The following is a 26,559-nucleotide window of genomic DNA, read 5'->3' as shown; positions in this document are numbered from 1 at the left end:
AGCATCAGCAAAGAATCTATCTCGGGGTTTTCCGTCTTTTTAATTGTGTCTCATTATTGCAGTGATAGGATAGGACTTGCTGACTTTTTGTATAAGAGACAATTCTATAGTTCCTAAGATTGGTATGTAGTATTTCTCCATGTCAAAATGTACAAAACTGCATTGAATTTATATTGGTGGAAGTATTTCAGTCTTCCTAACCTGATGTCCTTAAAATTTATTTAGATTTGGCAATTCTGGAAGTTCTAGAGCAGGGGTCTGCAACCTTAAATACTCAAAGAGCCATTTGGACCCATTTCCAACAGAAAAGAAAACACCGGGAGCCACAAAACCTGGGTGGGCGTGGCCAATTCGATGTCACTCACTTCCACCAGTCACATGACCACCCCTAGCCACGCCTACCCAGCTGGTCATTAGGGCAGAGAAGCAGTTGTTAAAAAACACCAGGAACCACAAAATCCTTTTGACATCTCTCTCTCTCCCCTCCCTCTCTCCTTCCCTCTCTTCCTCTCTCTCTGTATCTCTCTCTGTCTCTCTCTCTCCCCCTCTCTCTGTATCTCTCTGTCTCTCCCCTGGCCGCTTCTCCATCCCCCAACATTGCCCTTACCTTCTCAGGCAAGATGAGGAGTGACTGGGAGGGGAGGGCAAGGGGCGGGGCCAGCCAATGGTGGGATCACCTGGCAGGGAACCACCGCAGAGGGCCCAAAGAGCCGCATGTGGCCCTGGAGCTGCAGGTTGCTGACCCCTGTTCTAGTCCAACACAAGGGCTCTAAGCTGAGAGTCTGGTTATTACATCATTTAAATAAATAATATTTAAAATGCTCTTAAAAATCTCTTCTAAATAGCGTTACTTACAAAGAATTTACCTATATTTTACAGACGTTTATGGTGCTATCATCCCGAAGCAGAATCTTTCGATTTACGGCCTCTAAATCTTTATTCTTATTTAGTCCTTTCCACCCAGTAAGAAGACTAGCCATAAAAATTTTAATACATATATATCCTTCTAATGTGAAAATGATTCACTCAGTGGTTGTCAGTAAATATGAAGGTTAGCTCTTTTTACATGCATTGCATACCAATCTAGGCTGGATTCCTATAGCATCAAAAATTGGGATAGTTTATAATACAGTGTATCATGGAAATCTAGCCACTGTTTCAGTGGTGGGTTGCCCCTGGTTCGGACCGGTTCTATAGAACCGGTAGTAAAACCGGCGGGAGGCTCCGCCCACTGACCCTGACGTCATCAGAAGTGATCTGCGCATGCGGATCCTGTTGCGAACCGGTAGTAAAGGTAAGTAGAACCCACCCCTGCACTGTTCCATCTTTTTATGTGAATAAGACATTCATGATATGCCAAAATATTGTTTATTTTGCATGATATGTGAAGACAATTGTATTTTTAGGTGCTACAGTGGCTTTCTTCCTTTTGTATATTCTCTTCTGTTAAGAGTAGAGAGAAATGGCCCTGAATGGGTCTCATATTGGAGGCCTCTTACTTCCTTGCTTTTCTACCAAATACTGTACAGGTAGTTCTCAACTTACGACTGCAATTGAGCCCAAAATGGTTGTTGCTTAGTAAGATAGTTGTTAAGTAAGTTTTGCCTCATATTACAACCTTTCTTGCCATAGCTGTTAAGTGAATTACTGCAGTTGTTAAGTGAATTACTGCAGTTGTTAAGTGAACCTGACTTCCCCACTGACTTCGCTTGTCAGAAGATTGTACTGTAAAAGGTGATCGCAGGACCCTCGGATACTAACTGCAGCCATCATAAATACGAGCCAGTTGCCATTTTGATCACATGACCATAGGGAAGCTGCAAGGATTGTTAAGTGTGAAAAACAATCAATACTCACTTTTTTTCAGTGCTGTTGTAACTTCACTGATTGTAAGTCAAGGACTATCTATAGTGAGCGCCTTCGTATTCAACCTTTATTTCTGCATGACAAAACGCCTGTAGTAATTTGATACCTCTCACAATTACAGGCAATTAATATGACTAAGCATACTTTTTTCAACTCATTTGAATAAGACTAAGCTGTATCGTATTAAAGAGGATCTTAACCTTAACAGTCACTAAATGAATGGTCGTAAGTTGAGGACTACCTACAATTGCTACAGACTTCATATGGACTCCATGTGCTCAGACTCAAATATTTCAGCTTAGGGAAATTATGTACACCTGATGAGTCCCAAGAAACAAGTTGCAAAATACATCATATTAGTCAGCAACAATCACGGCAATAACTGAGTTTTATTAAATTTGGAATAGATCTTTTGTGATCCCAGCAACTTTATATCATTTTGATTGGATTCACATGTTCTATTCACCCCAAACAAAATCCAAACACTTGGGTTCCTCAGTTCTCTGATGATGATCAAAATTAGGTGGGTTGGATTTATAATGAAACCATCTTTGAGATTGAATATTGGGTCAATGTTAACGAGGAGTGAGGGTCATAACTGGAGAACTGAGTAGAACAACTGCATTATCCTATTTTTTGAAATGCTCCCTTTAGTTTAAGAATACAATGGAAAAGCAACCACTTTTTACCATATTAACCAGTAATTGAACATACAAATGCATTTTTCCTTCTTCAAAGGAAGATAATTTCCTTAACGTTATTCACTATGTTTATTGCATTTATAACATGTGTTGTTCTCGTCAATTGTGTTTTTATGGCTTTAAACACTCCTCCAACTGATGGCAACACTACTGAGTAAGTATATTCTAAACTTTCATAGTTTTCCCGCAAGCAATAATTAATGGATCTAATGGACTTGACACAGCAACACAACACAAGCAGCAGTGCTAAATCCAAAACAGTTCAGAGAATCAATCCAAATTCTGAAGGCTGAGAATTCAAGATAGCATAGCAGGTACTAGCCTTAATATGTTTCCAGCAAGCTGACCAAACTTTTGCCAGAATCTTTTCTAATCAGTGCTTCTGCAGCCCTTATTATGTTCTACTTGATTCTGTATTAAATATCTTCAAGAAGTTATTTCAATTCTTTTCTTGGTTGATGGGGAAAAAAAACCCTCTGATTTTGACCTATATCCATGAGGTGCGTCATAAAAGTCAAGTTGCCATCAGGTCTTGGAGAAATAAAACCCAATACTTCACTTATACGCACCCTGCATGTACACATATTAAAAACAACTTGAGATCTGGTTCTGCAGTCATGGCCTTTGACCTCCCTGGTCCCTTCATATTAATTTATTACATTTATATACACTTATCCCAGTGATAAAGTGACTCTGATACTCTACTAGCCCTTTAGCTATTTCCTAATAAGTGAATTGAGCATGTCTCTTTCTGTCTACAGCAGTGTTGGTGAACCTTTTCGGCACAGAGTGCCAAAACGGGAGCGTGCATGCGCGTGCATTCTGGAAACCAGAAGAGCAGTTGTCCGGGGGTCATGCGCGCACCAAAAAGATGATCTTCCAGTTTCTGTCACATGCATGCACGCCAGCCAGCTGGTTTTCACATGTGTGGGAACACTGGAAACCAGAAGAGCAGCTGCCCCATGCGCATGCTGGGAAGATGATCTGGTTTCTGGCACACACATGTGCACCGACCACCTGGTCTTCCGGTTTCGGGTATGCATGCTTGCTTGAAGACCAGTATTCTGTCCCCGTCCCACACGCACACACACCAACAGACGTTCAAGAGTTAAAGACCAAACCAGACGGCAAAATCCTTTTCCTTATGATAACGGAACTTGGCAACAACCTAGTGGCTGCCTGCCAAGAGTTTATTACTAACGAAGAGGAGAGATAACTTCTCCCCACTTCTGGTACATCAAAAGAAACAGCTCAATAATTACAGAGTCAATCAAGTCCAGAGATAATCCATCAAAGTCTATAGCAAAAGTCCGGCAATGCAGAATGGCATGGAAGCTTTCAGCTTTGTTCGTCACAAGGTTTGACTGACCACCACGCTCCCTTTTATACCTTCTGGGGTGTGGTCCAGTGACTCAGCCTAATCTCGGGCACGCCTTTTCTTCTGTTGCGCGCGCTTATCTCTGCGACGCTGGTGTGGATCCAGCCAATACTCATTACCCTCATCACTGTCCATCTGTGGCTGCGTGGACGTGCTTGGCCCCAGCCCTATCTCTTGCCCTTCGGCGGACACCAAAGGCATTGCCAAAGAGGAGGGTCCTGGAGAGGGAGGCCTTGCCAACTCCTCTCCTTCACTCTCAGAGTCCTCTTCTGCCGATGACACAGGCTCAGATAACGGAGCCACAAGAACCAGCTGGCCGGCACACATGCACATGCTGGAAATCGGGCGGCTGCTCTTCTGGTTTCCTGTGCTACCACGAGTGTGAAGACCAGCTGGCCAGTGTGCTGGAACTGGGAAGAGCAACAGGTGATGGCTCGCGGGCCCGGAGAGATGGCTCTGCGTGCCACTTCTGGCATGTGTGCCATAGGTTCGCTATCACGGGCCTATAGAGATTTGGTTGTCCCAAAGTTGCTTTTCTAAAGGCAGCTGGACTTTCTTGTTTTTGTTTTTTCTTTAAAACGTTTTGCTTCTCACTGAAGAAGCTTCTTCAGTTTTTTTCTAACAACTTTTTGGACTTTGTTGTTATCTTTATCAGATTTTATGCATTATCTACAAATGTCTCGGTGTAAAATGAGACTCAGATCTCATCAGTGGGGCTTATTTTCAGCTCACTCAGCAAGTAGTATGCTTCAGGTTAGAGAGCACCAATAATGAGAAATTTGACACTATCTTCCTTTGCAATGTTATCATTCATCAGTGGCTCTCAAACATTTGGGTTTCAAGATTCTTAAAAAGGGTCCCTAGATGGAACAATTTGCCTCCAGAAGTTGTGAATGATCCAACACTGGAGGTTTTTAAGAAGATATTGGACAACCGTTTGTGTATAATAGTAAGGTTTCCTGATTGAGCAGGAGGTTGGACTAGAAGACCTCCAAAGTCCCTTCCAACTCTTGTTATTCTGAAAAAAAAAATCAAATATTTTTTTTCTCTTTGCAGACCTCCTGAATTGATCTTGGGGACCCCCAGAGGTCCCGAGACCATATTTTGGGAACCACTGTCATGGAGGTTTTCCTTTTCTTTGGGTTTTATTCTGGTAGGGCTATCAAATCTTGGTTACAGAACTTCAGAGAGCTATAAAGCACTAATGAGAACAGTCCTACTTGGAATTGTAGTTTTGTTTTTATAAAATGGCATGATAGTTTTGGTTAAAAGTAGTAGTTTGTTTGCAGTCACTAAACTCGTTGATTGTTTACAGTTCTTAGTCTGGTTTTTATGGTAAAAAGCTACATTCCCATGTAGCTAATTCTACGTTCTGTTCCTTTTGGGAATGTTTTCCCTCTTTGAGGATTAGGCCAAATATTTTGCAACATCTAATAATAGAAGCCCATGATGGCGAATATATGGCATGTGTGCCGGAAGTGGCATGCAAAGCCATCTCTTCAGGCACGCGAGCCATTGCCTGTTACTCTTCTGGGTTCCAGCGCGCCGGCCAGCTGGTCTTAACATGCATGAGAGCATGAGCGCACCGGGAAGATGATCTTCCGGTTTTCGGTATATGTATATGCACTGGCCACCTGGTCTTCCAGTTCTGGTGTGCATTCACACGTGAAGACCAGCTGGCTGGTGCGCATGCATACATCGGAAACCGGAAGATCATCTTCCCGCCATGCGCATGCACACCGGGTGGCTGCTTTTCTGGTTTTCAGGATGCAACATATTCTTCTGTTTCAGCACTTGGTGCTGAAAATGTTTGCCAACACTCCACTAAGGCTTTTGACACTGTCAGTCGTGAAGGTCTGTGGCGCATCATGTCGAAGTTTGGGTGCCCTGATAGATTTATCCTGATGGTATGTCAGTTCCACGACAGTATGACAGCTCGTGTTCTAGAAGACGGAGAAGCTTCAGAGGCCTTTCCTGTTACAAACGGCATCAAGCAAGAACGCGTGTTGGCATAGACCTTGTTCAGCATAATGTTTTCAGCCATGCTGTCATACGCCTTCCAGAACAGTTTCTTGAGAGTTAGCCTGAGATACAGGACCGATGGAAAACTGTTCAACCTGTGAAGATTACATGCTGTCACCAAGATAAAGGAGACTGTGTTACATGACCTCTTCTGCTGATGACTGTGCCCTGAATGCTAGATCAGAGCAGAAAATGGAAGCCAGTGTGGACAAATTCACAGCAGCATGTGACACCTTCGGCCTCCTCATCAATATAAAGAAGGCCGAAGTGATGCATCAGCCAGCTCCGAAAGCCCAACACCAAGAGCCCACCATCACAGTGAAGGGACAAAAGCTGCAAGCAGTAGACCAATTTACATACCTTGGCAGCACCCTCTTCCGTGCAGTGACAATTGACATTGAGGTCAACTGCAGAATCACCAAGCCAAGCTCTGTATTTGGCAGACTACTGACCAACGTGTGAGACCGCTATGGAATAAGCCTTGCTACAAAGTTTGTTTATTTATTTATTTATTTATTTATTTATTTATTTATTTATTTATTTATTTATTTATTCAACTTGTATGCAGCCTTTCTCCGAAGACTCAAGGTGACTTACAATGCATTTAAAAACCATATATAAAACGTTAAAAGTTAAACCATTAAAAACATTAAAAACCCATTCACACTATTCATGGCCGGATCTCGCCAAATCGCAACAGCGAGATCAACGGCCCCAGGCCTGCTGGAAGAGCCAGGTCTTCACTGCTTTTTGGAAGGCCAATAGGGTGGGGATGGTCCGGACCTCAGGAGGTAACTGGTTCCAGAGAACTGGGGAAGCCACAGAGAAGGCCTTCCCTTGCGGGCCCACCAGCTGGCATTGTTTAGCTGATGGGACCCTGAAGAGACCAACTCTGTGGGATCTTACCGGTCGCTGGGAGTAAGTTCAAAGTCTACCAAACAGTAGTGCTAAGTACCCTGTGTTGTGACCTAGGCTCACTTAGTCATTACAAGACACAATTAGTCCCAAACAAACCTATTTTATTGTAACAGCTGAGAATTACTTCATTCCCAGTTTAGCCCAAATTAATTCCAAAACAAGTCCTTCAGAAAAAGTTCTTTGGGCTTATCACAAACCTTTATCATCTTTGGCACCCTGCTAAAGGCTTTTCTTGGTAAAGCCCCATGAAGTTCAGAAAAGAGACACTGACTGGAAACAGATTTAGCAATGTTGCTTTCCTACAAAGAGCCTAAGAGCCTTTGCTGCTCTTTTAAGCCTTATGGGAGGGGCCAATCATCTCCTGGCCTTACTCCCGAGTCGTCCCTTTTGCTTTAGCTGCTCTTGCCTTCTGGCAGCTCTGCGCATGTGTGCACCTGTCCCTCTGCCTCTCTGCTGTCCAATTCTGGAGGCTCTGGAGTCTGCGCATCACTCCCCGATGGCCCTGGCCCCATCTCTGCCTCCGACGCAGAGCCCTCATCCGTGCCTTCCCCAGAGTCCAGGACTGGCCTCTGGTCCTCCCCAGCCTCCTCACTGTCTGACTCTGCTGCCAGCTCCACAGGCTGCTGGTGGACCACAACACTCTGATGTATGCCAGTGAGACTTGGACTGTATACAGGAGGCACACTAGGCAATTGAACCACTTCCACATGACCTGCCTCTGTAGAATTCTGAGGATCCGGTGGCAGGACAAGGTGCCAGACACAGAAGTCCTCTCCAGAGCAGGCCTGCCATCAGTTCATGCCCTTCTGATGAAAGTCCAGAGAAGCTGGGTAGGCCATGTTGCAAGGATGCCAGACCATCGCATCCCCAAATAGCTCCTCTATGGTGAGCTGTCTCAAGGAAAGCGATCGCACAGGGGACAAAGGAAGCGATACAAAGACACGTTGAAAGCCTCCTTCAAGTCCCTAGATATCGACACCACCTCCTGGGAAACCCTGGCACAAGATTGATCGACATGGCACACATTGATCTACCAAGACTGCCAGATATCAGAGGACAGAAGGACAACCATAGCACAAGAGAAGAGAGCACTCCACAAAGCCAGAGCTGCAAATGCTGCAACAATGATGCCCACACATGTCTGCCTGACATGTGGCAGAACATTTCGTGTCCATATAGGCCTTACCAGCCCCCTGCGGACACATCGTGGACAGCCCACAACCTATTAGATGTCAAGGTCCTCTTTGAACCTGATGGACGAACATCAGCAGCAGCAGCAGCTTGCTCAGTAACTATATATGTAACATGTAACGGTTCATAGCATCCCCTAATACTCTTAGCATGATCTTCTTAATGACCAATTGCATATTCAGGTAGTGTGTTTCCCACAGTGAGTTTTCAGGTTATTAAAGTTCATACTTTTGTACAGACCTCTGGCTGGTCTGAACTGGTACTTACCAGAAACCATATTTTTGTTTTGTTACTTCAAAGAACAAGGAACATTAATCAGAGATGCCCCTTGTTATCAAAAACAGTTACTCAAAGAGTAACTTCTGCTCCCATCACTAATATCGAGATAGTCAGTATTGTAAACCGAATATCCTCTTTTTTCTGTTTCTAATGGCTTTTCTTTCTTTTGCTGCTTTCCTTTTCAGAATTATTTTCACCAGCATTTATACGGCGGAGTTTGTAGTCAAAGTGGTAGCAAGAGGATTTGTTTGTAATGAATTCACTTACCTGCGAGATCCTTGGAATGTCTTGGATTTCTTTGTTTTAATTATGACGTAAGTTTGGGTGTTCCTTTGCTGGTTGAAACTGGTTGAAAGAGATAGAGAGATAAGCTCTAACTCTTCTTGGCTTTTAATGAGAGGGAGTTTCTGATCTAAGGGGTTCTTAAGCATGTAGCAGTAGCTTATTTGGTTTATTTATTCCATGTATATGGATGCTTATCTCACAAGTGCTCTTAAATCTTTCCGTCTCTGGATTTTATTTGAGAAGGCAAAACTGTACATAGACAAAAGATACATGTTAATGGTATGAAATAAGAACATAGTCCTAATAAGACGAAAATATATTTTGTCTCTAACTTCTTCAGCTCCCCTGTAAACAATCTCCCTACAAATTTTTAGCATTGAAATCGAAGGAAATATAGATAATCCTCGACATATGACTACAATTGAGCCCAAAATTTCTCTTGCTAAGTGAGACAGTTATTAAGTGAGTTTTGCCCCGTTTTACAATCTTTCTCGCCACAGTTGTTAAGTGAATCATTGTTATTGTTAAGTTAGTAACAAGATTGTTAAGTGAATCTGGATTGACTTTGCCTATCAGAGGGTTGCAAAAGGCGGTCACATGACCCCACCCCCGGGATGCTGCAACCATTATAAATATGAAGCAGTTGTCAAACATCTGAATTTGGATCAAGTGACCATGGGGATGCTGCAATAGTCATAAGTGTAAAAAATTACCATAAGTCAGTATCAGTATCAGTTTCAGTATTATTGAAAGGTCACTAAACAAAGGGTTGTAACTCCAGGACTACCTGTACAGGGAAACATAAAGTGACTCAAAGAGCCATTGAGATATATTAATGAATGGAGACCTATAGCTGGGGAAATGGGAATGAAGAGCCAGTTTGGTCTAGTGGTTAAGGTGCTGGAGTAGAAACTCAATGTCCTGCCATAGGCATGAAAACCGACTGGATTACTTTGGGCTAATCCCTCTCTCTCAGCCCAACCCACCTCACAGGACTGTTGTAGGGAAAATAGGAGGAAGGAGTATCAGGTCTGTTTTCTGCCTTGAATTATTTACAAAATAATAAAAGAGATAAAAATCTAATAAATAATAATAAAAGTGGGCTACTCCCTACTCGTAACTAGATTTAATGGTATGCCTTGGTAGGAGAACCTGAAAACAAATGATGCTCGGAGAGGTTTATAACAGTGTTTTGTAAATGCCTTGCTTCCAGCAAATGCTCAGCAAAACATTGAGCAGTGCTTAGCAGAAGCTACGTACGTGTAATAGATTTCATAGCTTTTTGCTGTGTCTCTTGGGAAGCTGGGTTGATATTCTCAACCATACCGAGAAACAAAATGAAGTATGTTTTGCAGCATTTTCCCTGTAACTCTGGGACAGACATTTCCTTCTTGCTCTGACTCACAGTTGCTGGAATGTCTTTCTCCCTTAATAAGTCACGTGACTTTGCCACTCCTTGTAGCACTCTTGTTTTATGTCTGGTAGGATCTTATGTCCTCTTTCCCGAGGCTGCATAAGCAAATCAGGGAAGGAAGTACAGGGATATATGGTATCAATTGGGGGCCTTTGTTGTGCCTTCCCATTGCCCTGCAGGAGGGACTGTTGACCAGGATTGAACAATCAAAACATAGAGGTGGAAATACATGTTTAAAGATGCCGAAGAAGGTTTGAAGTATGAGGTATATGGATGTAGTGCCCTAAATCGATGAACCAAAATAATCTGAGGTAAACTTTATGCTCTTCGGGGCTTCCATCTTCACCCAGCAATATCTTAGTTAGAATAGAATAGAATAGAATAGAATAGAATAGAATAGAATAGAATAGAATAGAATAGAATAGAATAGAATAGAATAACAGAGTTGGAAGGGACCTTAGAGGTCTTCTAGTCTAACCTCCTGCTCAGACAGGAAACCCTGGCCTATATCATTTCAGGCAAATGGTTGTCCAATCTCTTCTTAAAAACTTCCATTGTTGAAAAATTCACAACTTCTGGAGGTAAGTTGTTCCACTGGTTAATTGTTCTAACTGTCAGGAAATTTCTCCTTAGTTCTAAGTTTTTTTTTTTTTTTAATTTGATTTATATGCCGCCCTTCTCCGGAGACTCAGGGCGGCTTACAATGTGCTCAGCAATAGCCTTCATCTTTTTGTATATTTTATACAAAGTCAGCTTATTGCCCCCACAAACTGGGTCCTCAATTTACCTACCTTAGAAAGGATGGAAGGCTGAGTCAACCTTGAACCTTGGCGAGATTCGAACCTGCAGTAATTGCAGGCAGCTGGTCTTAATAACCAGCTTAATAACAGGGTGCCTTAGACCACTGACTACCAAGGCTCTCTCCTTGCTTCTCTCCTTGATGAGTTTCCACCCATTGCTTCTTGTCCTGCCCTCAGGAGCTTTGGAGAATAGGTGGACTCTCTCTTCTTTGTGGCAACCCCTCAAATACTGGAATACTGCTACCATCACCCATTAGTCCTTCTTTTCATTAAACTAGACATACCCAATTACAGCAACTGTTTTTTATATGTTTTAGCCTCCAGTCCCCGCTAATCATCTTTGTTGCTCTTCTCTGCACTTAGAGTCTCAACATCTTTTTTACATCATGGTGACCAAAACTGGATGCATTATTCCCAGCGTGACCTTACCAAGGCATTTTAAAGTGGTATTAACACTTCATGTGATCTTGACTCTATCCCTCTGTTAATGCAGTCTAAAACTGTGTTGGCTTTCTATTAATAAAGGGATAGAATCAAGAAGTTCTAGTATCACTTTACAAAGCCTTAGTTCACACTTGGAATATTGCATCCAGTTTTTGGTCACCACAATATAAAAAAGACTCTGAGACTTTGGAAAGAGTTCAAAGAAGAGCAACAAAGATGATTAGGGGACTTGAGACTAAAACATATGAAGAATGGTTGCAGGAATTGAGTATGTCTAGTCTAATGAAAAGAAGGACTAAGGAAGACATGATAGCAGTCTTCTAATATTTGAAGGGCTGCACAAAGAAGAGGGGGTCAATCTGTTCTCCAAAGCATCTGAAGGCAGGACAAGAAACAATGGATGGAAACTAATCAAGGAGAGAAGCAACTTAGAACTAAGGAGTAAATTGCTAACTGTTACAACAATCAACCAATGGAATACTTTGCCTTCAGAAACTGTAAGTAGTCCATCACTGGAGGCTTTCATTTCTAGGACAGCCACATCTGGAATGGTATAGGGACTTCTGCGTGAGCACGAGGTTGGACTAGAAGACCTCCAATTCTATTATTCTATGTTCTTTATTCTATGTCCCAATAAATAATATGGATGAAAGGGTGCTCTCCTTTTATATAGCACTTGCAGAAGATGCTCAGATGGTTGTCCCTAAGAATGTAAGAAATCTACTAAATCTGGCTATGGCCCATCTTAGTCCAACATTGAGCATTTTGAGGGTGGCAGCTTCTAAATCAAATAAATGTTTAGTACAAGAGCCAACCAGAAGCCTCTGAGGTATTCATAAGCAGGACCAGGAGACCTACCATTCTCCTATTGTCCTGCAACTGGGTATTTGGACAGATGCTGTCCCCAGCTGGATAATACAGGTACGGTAGTCCTAGATTTACGACCACAAATGAGCCTAAAATTTCTGTTATTAAGGGAGACAGTTGTTAAGTGCACTTTGCCTCACTTTACAACCTTTCTTGCCCCAGTGGTTAAGTGAATCACTGCAGTTGTTAAGTTAGTGGCACAGTTGTTAAGTGAATCTGGCTTCCCCATTGACTTTGCTTCTCAGAAAGTCACAAAAAGTGATCACATGACCCCAGGACAACTGGGGTCATAAATATGAACTTGTCATAAATATGACAAGTTCTGTCATAAATATGACAAGTTCTGTCATAAATATGAACTAGTTGCTAAGCGCCTGAATTTTGATCACATGACTACAGGGATGCTGCAATGGTCGTAAGTTTGTGAAAAATCGCCATAAGTCACTTTTTTCAATGCCATTGTAACACTGAAAGGTCACTAAATGAACTGTTGTAAGTTGAGGACTGTCTGTACTTTAGTCTTCAAGGCTGAGAGACCTTGATAGACCTATTCTCTTTTAAAGCCAACCAAATTAATGACCATTACTTCATCCTGTGTAATGAATTTCACAGGTTAATTACCCTTCGGCATTGTTTATACCTTAATGACCTCTTTACAGTGACTTGATTACAAAGTCTTCAATCACTTTCCTTCCTGGAGCAGCCAGAAGTTGCTTCTGGAGCATTCTGCTTGCATTTACTTATTTATTATTTATATCCCTCCTTTATTAAACAACTCAAGGCAGTGAATATATCCAACATACCTTCCTCTTCCTTTTTTTACCTATAAAAACAACTCTGTGAGATAGATTGGGCTGAGAGAGAGGGACTGGCCCAAAGTCACCCAACTAGCAATCATGTCTAAACTTTCAGTTTCCTGGTGATTGGTCCAAATCACCCACCCAATTTCCATGTTTAAGACGGAAACTGGCTAGGTGTACTAGAATGTACAGTTTCCCAGTTTCTAACCTGGTATTTTAACCAGGGGTAAAATCCAAATTTTTTTATTACCGGTTCTGTGGGCGTGGCTTGATGGGCGTGGTGTGGCTTGGTGGACGTGGCTTGGTGGGCATGGCAGGGAAAGGATACTGCAAAATCTCCATTCCCTCCCCATTCCTGGGGGAAGGATATTGCAAAATCCCCATTCCTCCCCAATCCTGGGAGAGGGATATTGCAAAATCTCCATTCCCACTCGACTCTGGGGCCAGCCAGAGGTGGTATTTGCCGGTTCTCCGAACTACTCAAAATTTCCGCTATCGGTTCTCCAGAACCTGTTAGAACCTGCCGAATTTCATCCCTGATTTTAACCAATAGACCAAATTGGCTCTCTAAACTATACGATACAACAAAAAGTTACAATTTGCCCTCTCATTTAGTAGTAGCATTTGCAGCTTTTCTGCCCTGAATATTTTCATACATTCACCCAGTCTGACCCTGTCTGCTTGGACTAACATCAGCTGCCCAAGTTATTCCTCGGTTCTGCTACCAAAACAATGGCATTGAGGATGTTTGGAAATTAGTCTGTTATCTTTGTGGTCCAAATCCACACATTTCAGTAGCTGGTATGATGCTGCTGACAGGAATGCACATATCACTGGAAAACATCTGCTATCTCAGGTCTTTGGGAAGGACTTAATAGATGGATAAACATACCAAATCCAGTCTAATAATCTGGCAGACTTTGCAACCAGCCATCATAATTTATTAAATTTCTATGCTATTCAACTCACAGCAACTCTGCAAAGTATTATAATATTATGGTATCTTTATGCAGATACATAGCATTCAATCAAAACTTTGGCAGCATTTCAGCTCTCCGAATTTTCAGGATTCTGAGAACTTTAAAGGCAGTTTCTGTAATTCCAGGTAAGTATGAAGCAGTTTTTATTGCTAATATACAAAATTTAAATGTCTGTTAAAGATTTAAAGACTACGTTATAGGAGCACATATCAAAATAATCATAAAACAGTCTTACTGAAAAATGAATAGTCCACTTTAACAGAGAGCTAACCTGCTATATTTCTACCTGATAAAACGTCTGTTGTTCTGAGAAACCTGAAATTTAATCCCCAATTTCAAACTTTGGTAATGATGGTCAGGGAACCCTTATTATGTCGTGGAAAAAAAAAAGAATTAGTGTGAATTCAGAATATGTCTAGAATATATCATGCTTAAATGGACTTTAAAGAGTCACCAGAAGGATAAAGAGTGCTAACTCAAATCTGAATCTTAACAAGAAAATTAATATACAGGTACTCCTCGATTTACAACCACAATTGGGAACTTAGTTATACTTGGTTATGGTTGTAAATTGAGGCACCACATAAATGGACCTGATTTTTCACCCGGCTGTTAAGCAAATCTCATGGCTGTTAAGTCTAAATCCATTTTCAAAAGCAGATAGTTTATTTATTTATTGTACATAACACATACGCACACACAGGTTGTTTATGCAGCTTCATGAATGAGTAAGGATTTTAATCTTCTTTATTAGTCTTCTGTAGTATCATGCTCTATAGCAGTGATGGCTAACTTTTTTGCCATCGCGTGTCAGGAGAGGGGGGGCAGGGGAGAGTCGTACACGCACATGCCCACGCGAATGTGCACGCAACCCCCCCCCCCTGCTCCTGGCACATGATGGCCTGGTAGACCTGTTTTTCTTTCTTACCTGGTTCCAGATCCTCTCTATTTATCTGGGAAGGGCGAAAACAGCCTTTCTCGCTCTCTCGGAGGCCCTCCAAAGACCTGAAATGGCCCACTTCCCAACTCCCGGTGGGACAGGAAGTGACATTTTTTGCTGTCTCCAACCTCCAGAGCCCCTCTAGGAGTCTCTGGAGGCCAGGGGGGGGGACAGGAAAAAATGTCACTTCCTGTCCCACCGGGAAATGGGCCCTTTCAGTCTCCGTAGGGCCTCCAAGGGAGCGGGAAAGGCTGTTTTCGCCCTTCCCAGATAAATAGAGAGGATCTGGAGCCAGGTGAGAAAGAAAAACGGGCCTTCCCCATCCCCCACCCCCAGGCCCTCCAGAAGCAGGAAACAGCCTATTTCCCTACTTCTGGTGGGCCCAGAAGGCCCGAAAATCAGCTGGCTGGCACGCACATGCGCCCCAGAGCTGAGCTGGCGTGCCCACTAATATGGCTCATGTCCATTATCTTATTAACGGTGCATATTTGTTAATTATTATTATCGTACAGAATTTTACATTTACGCTCATTTCTACAAGTTATCCAATTATACCACCTATTTCACACTATATAACCTTTTGAGTCTACCTTATTCTTCATTTCAAATGTTAGTTTGTCCATTTCTGTACAATTATAGATCTTTTGGATTATCAATTGGTCTGTTGGCAGTTGATCAGTTTTCCAATATTGGGCGAGCGCCAATTTGGTTGTAGCGACTATGTGTAATATTAAGTACTTTATTTCTTTCCTATAGTTTTCTCTGATCATCCATAGTAGGAAAATTTCTGGTTTGAGTTCTATTTTTTCCGATGTTATTTCTATTAGCCAAATTCTTATTTTTTCCCAATATTTCCTAATTTTTGGGCAAAGCCACCAGATGTGGAAGAATGTGCCCTGTGCCTGATTACACTTCCAACAGATTGGACTTAAATTTGAATACATTTTTGCTAATCTCGAAGGGGTCAGATACCATCTATACCACATTTTGTATTGATTCTGTTTATAAACCACTGACTTTGTTATAATATAATTATTTTCCCGTTCTGCCTTTTTAATGATGGTTGTAATGTTAGGTGTCCGTTTCAAATCCTGGGAGATTATAGAACTCAGAAACATAATAATGTTGATGCTTCTCTGCTGTAGGCTTGAAAGTCATTATATCTTCCCTTCTTCAGTCGGTGAAAAAACTTGCAAATGTGATGTTGCTGACAGTTTTCTTCTTGGCTGTGTTTGCATTGGTTGGTCTTCAGCTCTTCATGGGTAACTTAAGATATAAGTGTGTTTCCTGTTCACTTCTCACTGAAAACCTCAACAAAACTGATTGTTTATTAAAGGATACAGGTAACGTATAAATTCCCTCTCTTTTGGTAAGCTTTATGTCATACCTGTTTTAAACCATTTATTGTATTAACACCATTTATTTGTGAACCATGTGCTGAACACTTGAGCTGCAAATTAAGAAATATAAAACTATTAAATCATAGAACTGTGGCATTGTCAAGGCAGCCTTGATTATTTTTCTCACTCTACATACCTTTTTCCAGGTCATACAGTATCTGTATGAGAGAGATGGACAAACTCATAATAGACCTTATTCCAATCTTGTTCAGATCTTATCATTTGGGAGTTTTTCCTTACATAGAAATAAAATCTTATGATCGTTATTTCTGGTTTTGGATCACACATATTTTGTTAGTTTGTTCATCTCCATATCATGTTCCATAAAATTTCCACGAACTTGTGGAAATACAGGTAATACTGAGCCCAAAATTTATGTTGCTAAATGAGAAATTTGTTAAGTGAGTTTTGCCCCACTTTTACTAACTTTTCTTGCCACATTTGTTAAGCGAATCACTGCAGTTGTTCAATTAGTAACATGGTTGTTAAGTGAATCTATCTTCCCCCATTGACTTTGATTGTCAGAAGGTTGCAAAAGCAGGTCACATGACCCTGGGACACTGCAACTGTCATAAATGTGAATCAAGCATCAGAATGTAAATCATGTGACCACGAGGATACTGCAATGGTCATAAGTATGAAAAATGGTCATCAGTCACTTTTTTTTCAATAACTTTAGTCATTAAGTGAATGGTTATAAGTCAAAGACTACCTGTACAAGTTTTCATTTTGGTGTATTTATTTCTGTTTGGGATTAGGAGTTTGTCTCAAAGCACTATTTCCCAAAATTTTATATTATCATGGAAAAAAAATGCCCATTCGTGAAAGTAAATTTAGACTTACAGCCACGAGATTTGCTTAATAGCTGTTTTTTCATTAAAGATAATGAAAATAAGGTGGCTGTAATTCAGGGCTTAATTTAGAAATGTTTGCCCTGCCCAGCTCACCTCTCTGCCCCCCAAAACAAATCAAAGTAAAGAACTATGCCCTGGAATTAGAGAAAGGTGTAGTTCAAGTTTTCTTTCTACAGATCTATGATTTGTCCCTTGGCAAAGCCACTATGTCCATTTTTTTGGACAGTGGCCTCCATGGAGGACATAAAAAGAAAGTCAAGATGTTACACGTGTGTATAAAAGGAAGGTCTTAAATTATATGGTTGTGACTACTATTTCAAGTTTTTTGGCCTCTCCATTCACACCCCTGATTTTGTGAGAGCATTCCCAAGATTGTGTAAATGTGGTTTTCCCTAATTCGAAGAACAATGGAAACTCCTGAAGGAAGTCTTTGCAGGTAGTCCTCAACTTACGACCTGTTGCTTAGTGACTTAGAAGTTACGACTAACCTGAAAAAAGGGGGCTTACTAGGATCTGGATTTGAAGTTTCAAGCCTCCTCCATGGTCACATGACTGAATTTTATTTGCTGAAAGCCAGCACTTTCAGTTTGGAGCAAAACTGCATCTATAGTGAACTATTGTTTCGTTTAAAACCATAGCATTCGCTTAACTGTGGATTCACTTAACAACCATAGTGATTTGCTTAATGATTGCTAAAAAAAGTTTTAAAATAGAATTAATTATATGACCGACTTGTTTTACAACCATTACAACATATAACTGTATTGGGTAGGCTACCTGTATCTCTGTATTTGTAAAACAACAGAAATTGTTGTTTCAGAGCTGAACTTTTCACTCACTGGAATATTTTTTTTATTGACTTCATATATGAAGTGTCAGAGAAAGCTTAATGTAATCTGTTCAGATTCCCTCATGTATTTTATGTTGCCTTAATACACTGCTCCAAATTATTGCATTTTTCTTTATGAAACACTTCTGGAATTGATACTGGGGAAATGTAAGGTAAAGTTATCCAACAAATTAAACACAGATAAGGGGAAGTTATAGCTCTTTTTATTATTTATTTATTATTCGAATTTCTATACCGCCCTTCTCCTTTCGGACTTTTTACCTGCATGTTCCAATTTCCTGTAAAAGTTAGGCTGCCATTTTAGTTGGGGATCTACAATAAATATTTTTCCTTCCTTTTGAGAAGAACAGTCAGCTGAAATACATCAGATATATTCTGTTTTTTTCAGAAATGCCTCCAGTTATATTATTTGGAGGTTTCCCTGTTATGTTGCCTTTTGTTTTTCTTGCTCCTGTTGTCTTTTCTTCCCTCTCATCCTACCTACCCACCCCCACCCCAGATTCTGAAATAAGGCTTTTATTTTAAAAAGTTACACCAGCGCTAATTCGCAGACTAATAAATTATTCTTTATACAGAGGTTATCAAATGGATGGTTTTAACCATGCATATCAGGATAGGATGATATTTTAAATAATTCCTTTTTTTTCTCCCCAGAAAACTATGGTGACAATTTCAGTAATTCTTCTAAGCCATTACTATGTGGATTCAGCCCAAATCCTAAGTACATACTTTTTTTTCTCCTCAAAACATTTTAACTGTAAAGTAGAATTGTTTTCAGAATAATTGAGGCTACACTAATAGAGGTAGGCAAGATTCTATGTAATCTTCCTTGTTTATTTATTTATTTGTTTATTTATTTATTTGTTTGTTTGCTTATTTATTTATTTAAAAAGAGGAATACTTTTAAAATGCTGGGCCTTTTAAACTTTGAGGCAAGGATAATATACTCACTGAGGGCCAGTGTGGCCATGAGGCCAAAGAAGATCAGTGCTTTGAGTGCCTGAGAGGCTGTTGGAGAATTGAGAGATCAGCCTGTCATGGCCCCATAAGCTCAGGTACAAGAGTGTGCTTGCAATTGTGTTCTTAAAGGGCAACCATTTATCTATTGTTTCAGACAGAAAATTGAACTGGACTAGTCCTTGTCTTCTAGTGGAGCAGGAAATTTAGGTGATTGTCTGGTAATAATAGAGGGAAAAATTGTGAACACAGGGTACCTTGGTAGCCAACTGCTTTGAAACTCATCAAATTTGGTACTCAATGCATTTTGACATGAAAATTTTGTCCCAGTGCTCATCATTTGTTTGGTACTCAACACACAAGCTTGAACTTGTCAATGTCAGCTGCCTTGTGACTCACTATATTATTACTTATAGGGGAAAAAAATGTTTGGTACTCATCATTTTTCATACACTTCGTACCTCCCAGAACCAATTAACAAGGAGTACTAAGTTGCCACTGTATAAGCAGATGGCAAAGGCTATTTATTTATTTATTTGTATCCTTTATTATTTTTACAAATAACTTAAGGTAGCAAATATATCCAACAGATCTTCCTTTTCCTATTTTCTCCACAACAACCACTGTATGAGGTGGGTTGGGCTGAAAGAATGACTGTCCCAAAGTCACACACTGACTTTCATGGATAAGGCAGGACTAAAACTCACCATTTCCCTCTTTCTAACCTGGTGCCTTAACCACTAAACCAAATTGGTTCTCTATTTTTTAACTTTGGGGGGTAAATTTGAATGAGACACATACAATTTTCCTGCAAAAGGCTATGGCAGGCTAGTGATATCTCATAAAAGATATCGACGACCTCCCATCGTCCCGTGCGCTCCCACAGAGAAGGCCTCCTCAGGGTCCATCAGCCAAACAATGTAGGCTGGTGACCCCCAGGGGGAGGGCCTTCTCTGTGGGGGTACCTACCCTCTGGAATCAGCTGCCCCCAGAGATAAGGAGAATCCAAGACCTCGGTGCCTTCCGCTGTGCCCTTAAAACCCAGTTTTTCCAGCAAGCCGAGCTGACTTAAAAAGAAATTTTTAAATGTTTTAATTGGTTTGTGATTTTTAATTTTTGGGCAAAATTTATATATATTTTAATTGTTTTTTAATATTTGTATTTCATGTTCTTAATTCTGGCTGTACACCGCCCTGAGTCCTCAGGCAGAAGGGCGGTATATAAATTGGAAATAAAATAAAAATAAAATAAAATAAATAAAAGAGTCTTACTCTGTCAGAGGTTTAATGCTATAAAACGATGACATACAGTTCTGTAAGTTTCAGGTGAGCTCATACAAGAAAAAACAGAATTTATACCAAAGCATTTACAGCACTGGCATTTCCCTTTTTGGAATAAAAGGACATTGAGTGGGTTAAAAAAAAATTCAAAATTGTAATAGGTTGTCCTCAATTTACAATCAATCACTTAGTGACATTTGAATTTATGAGAGATTTCCCCAGGGCAACTTACAACTGGATTTGCTACTCCCCTCACCTCCTTTCATGGTCACAGAATCATATTTTGGGCAGCCGGCAACTGGCCCACGTTTACAGTCGATTGCAATGTCCCACAGTTATGTGACCATAATTTATAATGTTTTTCCCCTCCTCAAAACTGGCATTTACTTACAGTTTCTGACAAAAAAACACCCATTATGGACAATGGATTTGTTTAACAACTGTGATGATTCATTTAATAACTGCTGCAAAATCACATGGTGATCTGCTTAACAGCCAGCGTGATTTCTGATTGTAATTCCAGGCTCAATCATAATCATAGATCAAGGATGATGGCCAAATCTGGCTCTAGGTTCTGCCTCAGTTTACCTTTTCCAGTAAGCAACTTAGTCGGAAGATCATTTAAAGCTATTTATTACAGTATTCTGATAAAGTTGAGTCTCTCTATGAAAAGGAGGAAAAATAGCTTACATTTACTTTTATAGTTAGCACAGCAAAGAACTTTAAAACAAAAGCTGATTGGTTTAGAAATAGTCTTCTGTCCAGTTACAATACAAGAATTAAAGCATCCAATGATATGTGAGCATAGCAATAGGAAAAAATGTTGTATTCCGAATAAAAGTAAAAGAAACATTTTCAAAGGAAAAACATCAGAATGGGTATGGGTAAGTCACATTCTCAATGCTACCCAAGGTTGAGCGTGACTAGTTTCTTTGTTCATGGATGCTCAAGAAGAGCTGAAAATGAAACTGTTATCTACAATGTATTGAATGGTTTCCTGCCAGTTCTGCTTTCTAAAGGGGAAACTTCATGAAGGTTAAGGCTCATGACAGATTATTAGCAATACATTTGAAAAAAGTGAATCCATACAAGAAAATTAATGTCTGCTAGCCAGTATTGCAAAAAGCATGTTTCAAGTATTACAAAGTCCATCCTGTGTGGCCCTCAAGGGTTACCTCTACAGTGATACAGACAGTTATAGCAAAAAAAATCCTTCTTTTTTTTTTTTACATGAAAACTAACGCTAATATAATGTTTGGTCTATTATTAGTAAAACAGAATGTCCCTTGAACAGCGTTTGTGTGAAGTATAAAGAGAATCCCGATTTTGGATATACCAGTTTTGATCACTTGGGGTGGGCGTTTCTGTCATTATTTCGATTGATGACGCAGGACAGCTGGGAACGTCTCTATAGACAGGTAAACAACTTTCCAGACAACTGAAGATAAGAAATGTGCAAAACAGAGTGAAGGACACATTATTTGCTGGGAGAATGCAGTTGCTACATATCCTATTTCAATGCTGTGGATTGCATTAAATTATTGTCATTGGTCTCATATCAACAGTATAAAAACCAGTTTAACAACTGGTTCTCTGCCCTAATGACCGGCTGGGTGGGTGTGGCCATGGTGGGCATGGCCAGGGGATGTGACAGGCAGCACCCCCCCTGGGAGCAAAAATGGGCCACGGGGGGGGGGAGGAGATGCACTGCCCCCCATGCCCCATTTTGGGCCTAGTAGGTCTCCCTGCACTTACCTGGGAGCCAAAATGGGGCACATGGAGACTCCTGGAAGGGGCGGGGAGGAGTGGAGCCATCCAGCAATTTAACTACCGGTTCTCCCAAACTGGCCCGAACCGGCTGAATCCCACCCTGAGTCTTCGGAGTGGGGTGGCATACAAATTGAATGAATAAATAAATAAATAATAAAAACCATGATCAAATTTATCTATGCAATAGTGGTGAATATCTGTAGCTCGGGAAAAGGATGAGGGGAAAAGTTTCTATCTCAGAGCTTGTGAGTTGGTTTCCGAAGGTATTATTACCAGGCTAGTGAAGGCCAAATATGGTTTTTTCAGGCTCGTGCCTTGGCATCCATATTTTCCAATGAGACAAGCCGAGACAGGAAGATCATTTTATTATAATTTATCAGAATATTCAGGCAAAAGGGATTCCTCTCATTCAAAGAAGGAACCCCAATCTTTAACTTGCAACACCTTTTATAATTAGCATAACAAAGAAAAATCCAAGAGGAGAGCTGATTGGACAGGGTAAAAGTAACCTCCCCTTCGCATAGGAAATCAGTTACAAGCAGTCAAACAGGTTACATATTTGCATCCCATAATATCACACCTGTTCATTAAAATGAGGTCAGAAGGGGGATAAATTGCAAGGAAAAAAGGTTGTTTAGAGTTCACGAAAGGGATAAACCAGACCCCAATTTGTACTAACAAAATTTTTCTTATCTGGAGATAATCTCCAGCCTATTTATCTTTTCAATTTAGGAATGTTAAAAGCTATTCCTAAATTCCTGTCTGTAATGAGCCTGAACATCCTTTTTAAGACAGAGAAAATAAGTCAAATTGAAATACAAAATAACTGTTAAAAATACAAATTTAATATACAAAGTATCTGTGTTAGCTAACAAATTACAAAACCCATGTCATTTGCCCCTCACTAGGTAACATCTTCCCCTAAACTCTGCTGAAGATGTTACCTAGTCTGGTAACGAAATGTTCTGAAACCAACGCACAAGCTCAGAGAACGAATCTTCACCATCAAATTTAGCTATCAAGTGCCACAATTCATTAATTTGACCATAATATGATCTTTACAACATCAGATTAACAAATCTACTTATTTGAAATGTTCACAATACAGTATGTGCATGTTGGCAAGAAATCTTGGTTTAATATATTTGCTTTGGGATTTCAAAGAAATCTGTGGGGGTTCTCTGATTTTGTATTTACAGGTTATCAGAACATCTGGAAAATCCTACAGCATATTTTTTTTTATCGTCATCTTTCTGTGTTCGTTCTATCTTTTCAATTTAATCCTGGCTGTTGTTTCAATGGCATATGAAGAGCAAAATAAAGCAACTCTAGCACAGACAAAGGCAAGAGAGATGTTACTTCAAGAAGCAAAAAAAGTGCTGAGGAAACAAAAGGTTTGTAAATAATATTTAGGACTGCAAATCTCTATACAGGTAGTCCTCAACCTACAACAGTTCATTTAGTGACTATTCAAAGTTACAACAATACTGAAAAATGTGACTTATGACCTTTTTTCATAGTTACGACCTTTGCAGCATCCCCATGATCATGTGATTGAAATTCAGATGCTTGGCAACTGGCATGTACTTATGACAGTTGCAGTGTCCCAGGATCATGTAATCCCCTTTTGCGACCTTTTGACACACTTAACAACCATGTTATTAATTTAACAACTACAATGGTTCACTTAATAACTGTGGCAAGGAAGTTTGTAAAATGGAGCAAAACTCACTTAACAAATGCCTCACTTAGCAAGAGAAATTTTGGGCTCAGTTTTGGTCATAAGTCAAGGACTACCTGTAAACATACACACACACAGAGTCTCACCCAGTATGACACTAATATTATTTACATTACTTCTTCCACTTTAAAATATTAAGATAGAAAATATTGATTAATAGAGTATACACTTTTAATAATTTTGCCATAGTCCCTACCAGATCAGATTGTGAGCAATCTATTATTTTTTTCCTGATATGTTGTGTTAAAGAGATGTTTTTAAAGGGAGAGTTGCAAATCGTTATAAATAGCTTCTTAACTTTTGATATTCTTCATTTGTTTTGATGTTTGCATTTAATACATGTTGATGCTTTTTGATGAACAATGCTCTGAAATGTATAGCTGTCTTATTTTGTGGTACAAACTTTTATGATTTCCACCCAAAAGTTGTGCATATACTTATTTACAGCATGTTTTTTCATTGAAATGTTTTGGTACTTATTTTATATAGTCATTGATTTTATTTAGTTATTTGTATGTTACTACCTTTTCCGAAATTCTGTATTTATAACTTTTCTTGTCACAGCTGTTAAGTGAATCTCTGTAGTTGATAAGTTAATAACATGGTTGTTAAGTGAATCTACTTTTTTATTTATTTATTTATTTATTTATTTATTTATTTATTTATTTATTTATTTATTTATTTAACTTGTATGCCGCCCTATCTCCGAAAGGACTCAGGGCGGCTCACAACAATAAAAACAAGCAAAAATAATATTAAAAATACCCAATAGGATTATAAAAGACCATTAAAATCCCCTTTAAAACCCCTTCAGTCCAAACCAGCCGGGCGAAATAACCATGTTTTAAGGTCACGGCGGAAAGAGCGAAGGTTAGGGGCCACCCGGAGCTCCACAAGGTAGGTGCACCCACAGAGAAGGCCCGCTCCGTAGGGGTCGCCAGCTGACATTGTCTGGCCGATGGCACCCCAAGGAGGCCCTCCCTGTGGGAATACATCGGCTGTCGCTAGCCGCAGATGGTCCGCCAATACCCCGGGCCTAAGCCATGTAGGGCTTTATAGGTAATTATCAGCACCTTGAATCTCACCCGGAGGGCAACCGGTAGCCAATGCAGGTCCCGCAGGAGAGGTGTAACATGAGAGTGTTTTGCTTGTCAGAAAGTCACAAAAGGTGATCGCATAACCCTCCCCCCCCCAGGACACTGCAAACATCATAAATATGAGTGAGTTGGCAAGTATCTGAAATTTGATCACATGACTATATGGATATTGCAATGTCATAAGTGTGAAAAACAGTAATAAGTCACTATTTTCAGTGTTGTGGCTTCAAATGGTCACTAAATGAACTGTGGTAAATGAAGGACTACCTCTAATATTAGTATCTGTCTGTCTGTCTGTATATGTACATGCTAAATTTATTTCCCACTTATCTCGCTGTGGGGCTAGTTGACTTACAGCAATTAAAAGGAAGGAATGAAAAGAAAGTAAACAAAATGATGGAACTATAAAATAAAGAATGAAAAAGTAAACTACAAGAATACATCCATACGGTAAGAAAAGTTGGACAGATGGAGAGCAGAGAGCAGTGCACTTGTGTGTTTGTGTTTGTGTGTGTTTATAATCAATCTTCAATCCAGCAGCCACATCTCTCTATAACTATAAATATGTATGTGTATATCTCTATCTCTATCTCTATAATCTATATCTATCGTATGTTTAGGTGTGTGTGTAATCAATCTTCAATCCAGCAACCATTGCTGGGGTATCGGTGTCTATGTTTATTTCTTTCGTTGCATATCAGCTTTTACAAGATCAGTATTCCTTTTAATTATTACTGCTACTCCTCCTCTTACCATGCATACTTGAAAAAAAATGTTTCAGGAACTAGTTTCACAAAGTCTCCTGGCATTATCGAATGAAAACTTGGAAATGCCAAGTGAAGAATCTGAAAATAAAAAAGGGAAAAGAAGATTTAAGAGAAAGAAGAAACGCAAAAACACAAAATCCAAAACTTATGGGGAAGATGAAACAATGTTTTATTCACCACCTGATAAAAGTCAAAAGGAACTTGTAAGTTTAAGCAGTTTAACCTTTATAAACAGAGTGCAAGATGTATTTATCTCATTAAGTTGAAATTTGATGACCTAGGTGAATATACAAAGTTTTTAAGGGGCAACCAACAAAGTGGTATATTTTCTTTCATAGATTTATAAATCTATCAGTCAAATAAAAAAAAACAACCTTGAAAAATACTTTTATCTAATTGCACCTACAATTTTATTCCAACAAAATTTTACTTTCTATCTTTGGTTTTTAACTTCGCAATGTAGAATTGCTTTTTCTAAATGTATTTCATGATTAGTGTGCATTTTTTTCCAACAACATCTTCAGGATAGATCAAAAGAGGCTGGATGCTGGTCACAGTATTGTATGTGTAGGGGTGACGCTGAGATGCACCCAGCCTGGCAGGATGGAGGGATCCAACACAGAGCTAGTCTAGACTCACTGCACAATATTAAGAAGGTCCAGGACCAGCCTTCCCTCAATGGTTTAGAGCAGTGATGGCTAAACTTTTCTGGACTGAGTGCCCAGAACGTGTGTGCATGAATGCGTGTGTGTGTGCCCAAAACCCCAAAATGCAACACATGCATTGCCCCCATGCATGCACCTTGCCCTCTGTGCATGCGCTCGTGGCCCCCTGCATGCGCCCCTCCCCCCTGCATGTGCAGCAGAGACCTGAAAACCAGCTGGCTGGCAGGAGGCATGCACACATGCGTGGCAGAGCGGAACTGTGGTGATGGCTCACATGCCCACAGAGAGGGTGC

At 40.2% G+C, this 26,559-nt stretch overlaps 1 protein-coding gene across 1 annotated transcript in view; it reads left to right on the top strand.

Annotated features, from left to right (window-relative positions):
* The first annotated feature begins 6,108 nt into the window (after nucleotides 1-6,108).
* The window catches only part of LOC117654780 (sodium channel protein type 5 subunit alpha-like), a 63,830-nt gene continuing 43,379 nt past the window's right edge, over nucleotides 6,109-26,559 (top strand). The window contains exons 1-7 of the mRNA XM_087893692.1: nucleotides 6,109-6,425; nucleotides 8,065-8,173; nucleotides 16,063-16,147; nucleotides 18,644-18,710; nucleotides 21,497-21,644; nucleotides 23,196-23,390; nucleotides 25,616-25,804. Of these exons, the coding sequence (XP_087749818.1) occupies nucleotides 6,109-6,425; nucleotides 8,065-8,173; nucleotides 16,063-16,147; nucleotides 18,644-18,710; nucleotides 21,497-21,644; nucleotides 23,196-23,390; nucleotides 25,616-25,804 (1,110 nt within the window). The remainder of the gene's footprint in view (nucleotides 6,426-8,064; nucleotides 8,174-16,062; nucleotides 16,148-18,643; nucleotides 18,711-21,496; nucleotides 21,645-23,195; nucleotides 23,391-25,615; nucleotides 25,805-26,559) is intronic.

The sequence above is a fragment of the Pantherophis guttatus genome, chromosome 4 (genome assembly GCF_059756535.1).
Source record: "Pantherophis guttatus breed Tessera chromosome 4, ASM5975653v1, whole genome shotgun sequence".
Taxonomy (NCBI): Eukaryota; Metazoa; Chordata; class Lepidosauria; order Squamata; family Colubridae; genus Pantherophis; species Pantherophis guttatus.
This window is presented reverse-complemented; position numbering and strand designations above follow the sequence as displayed.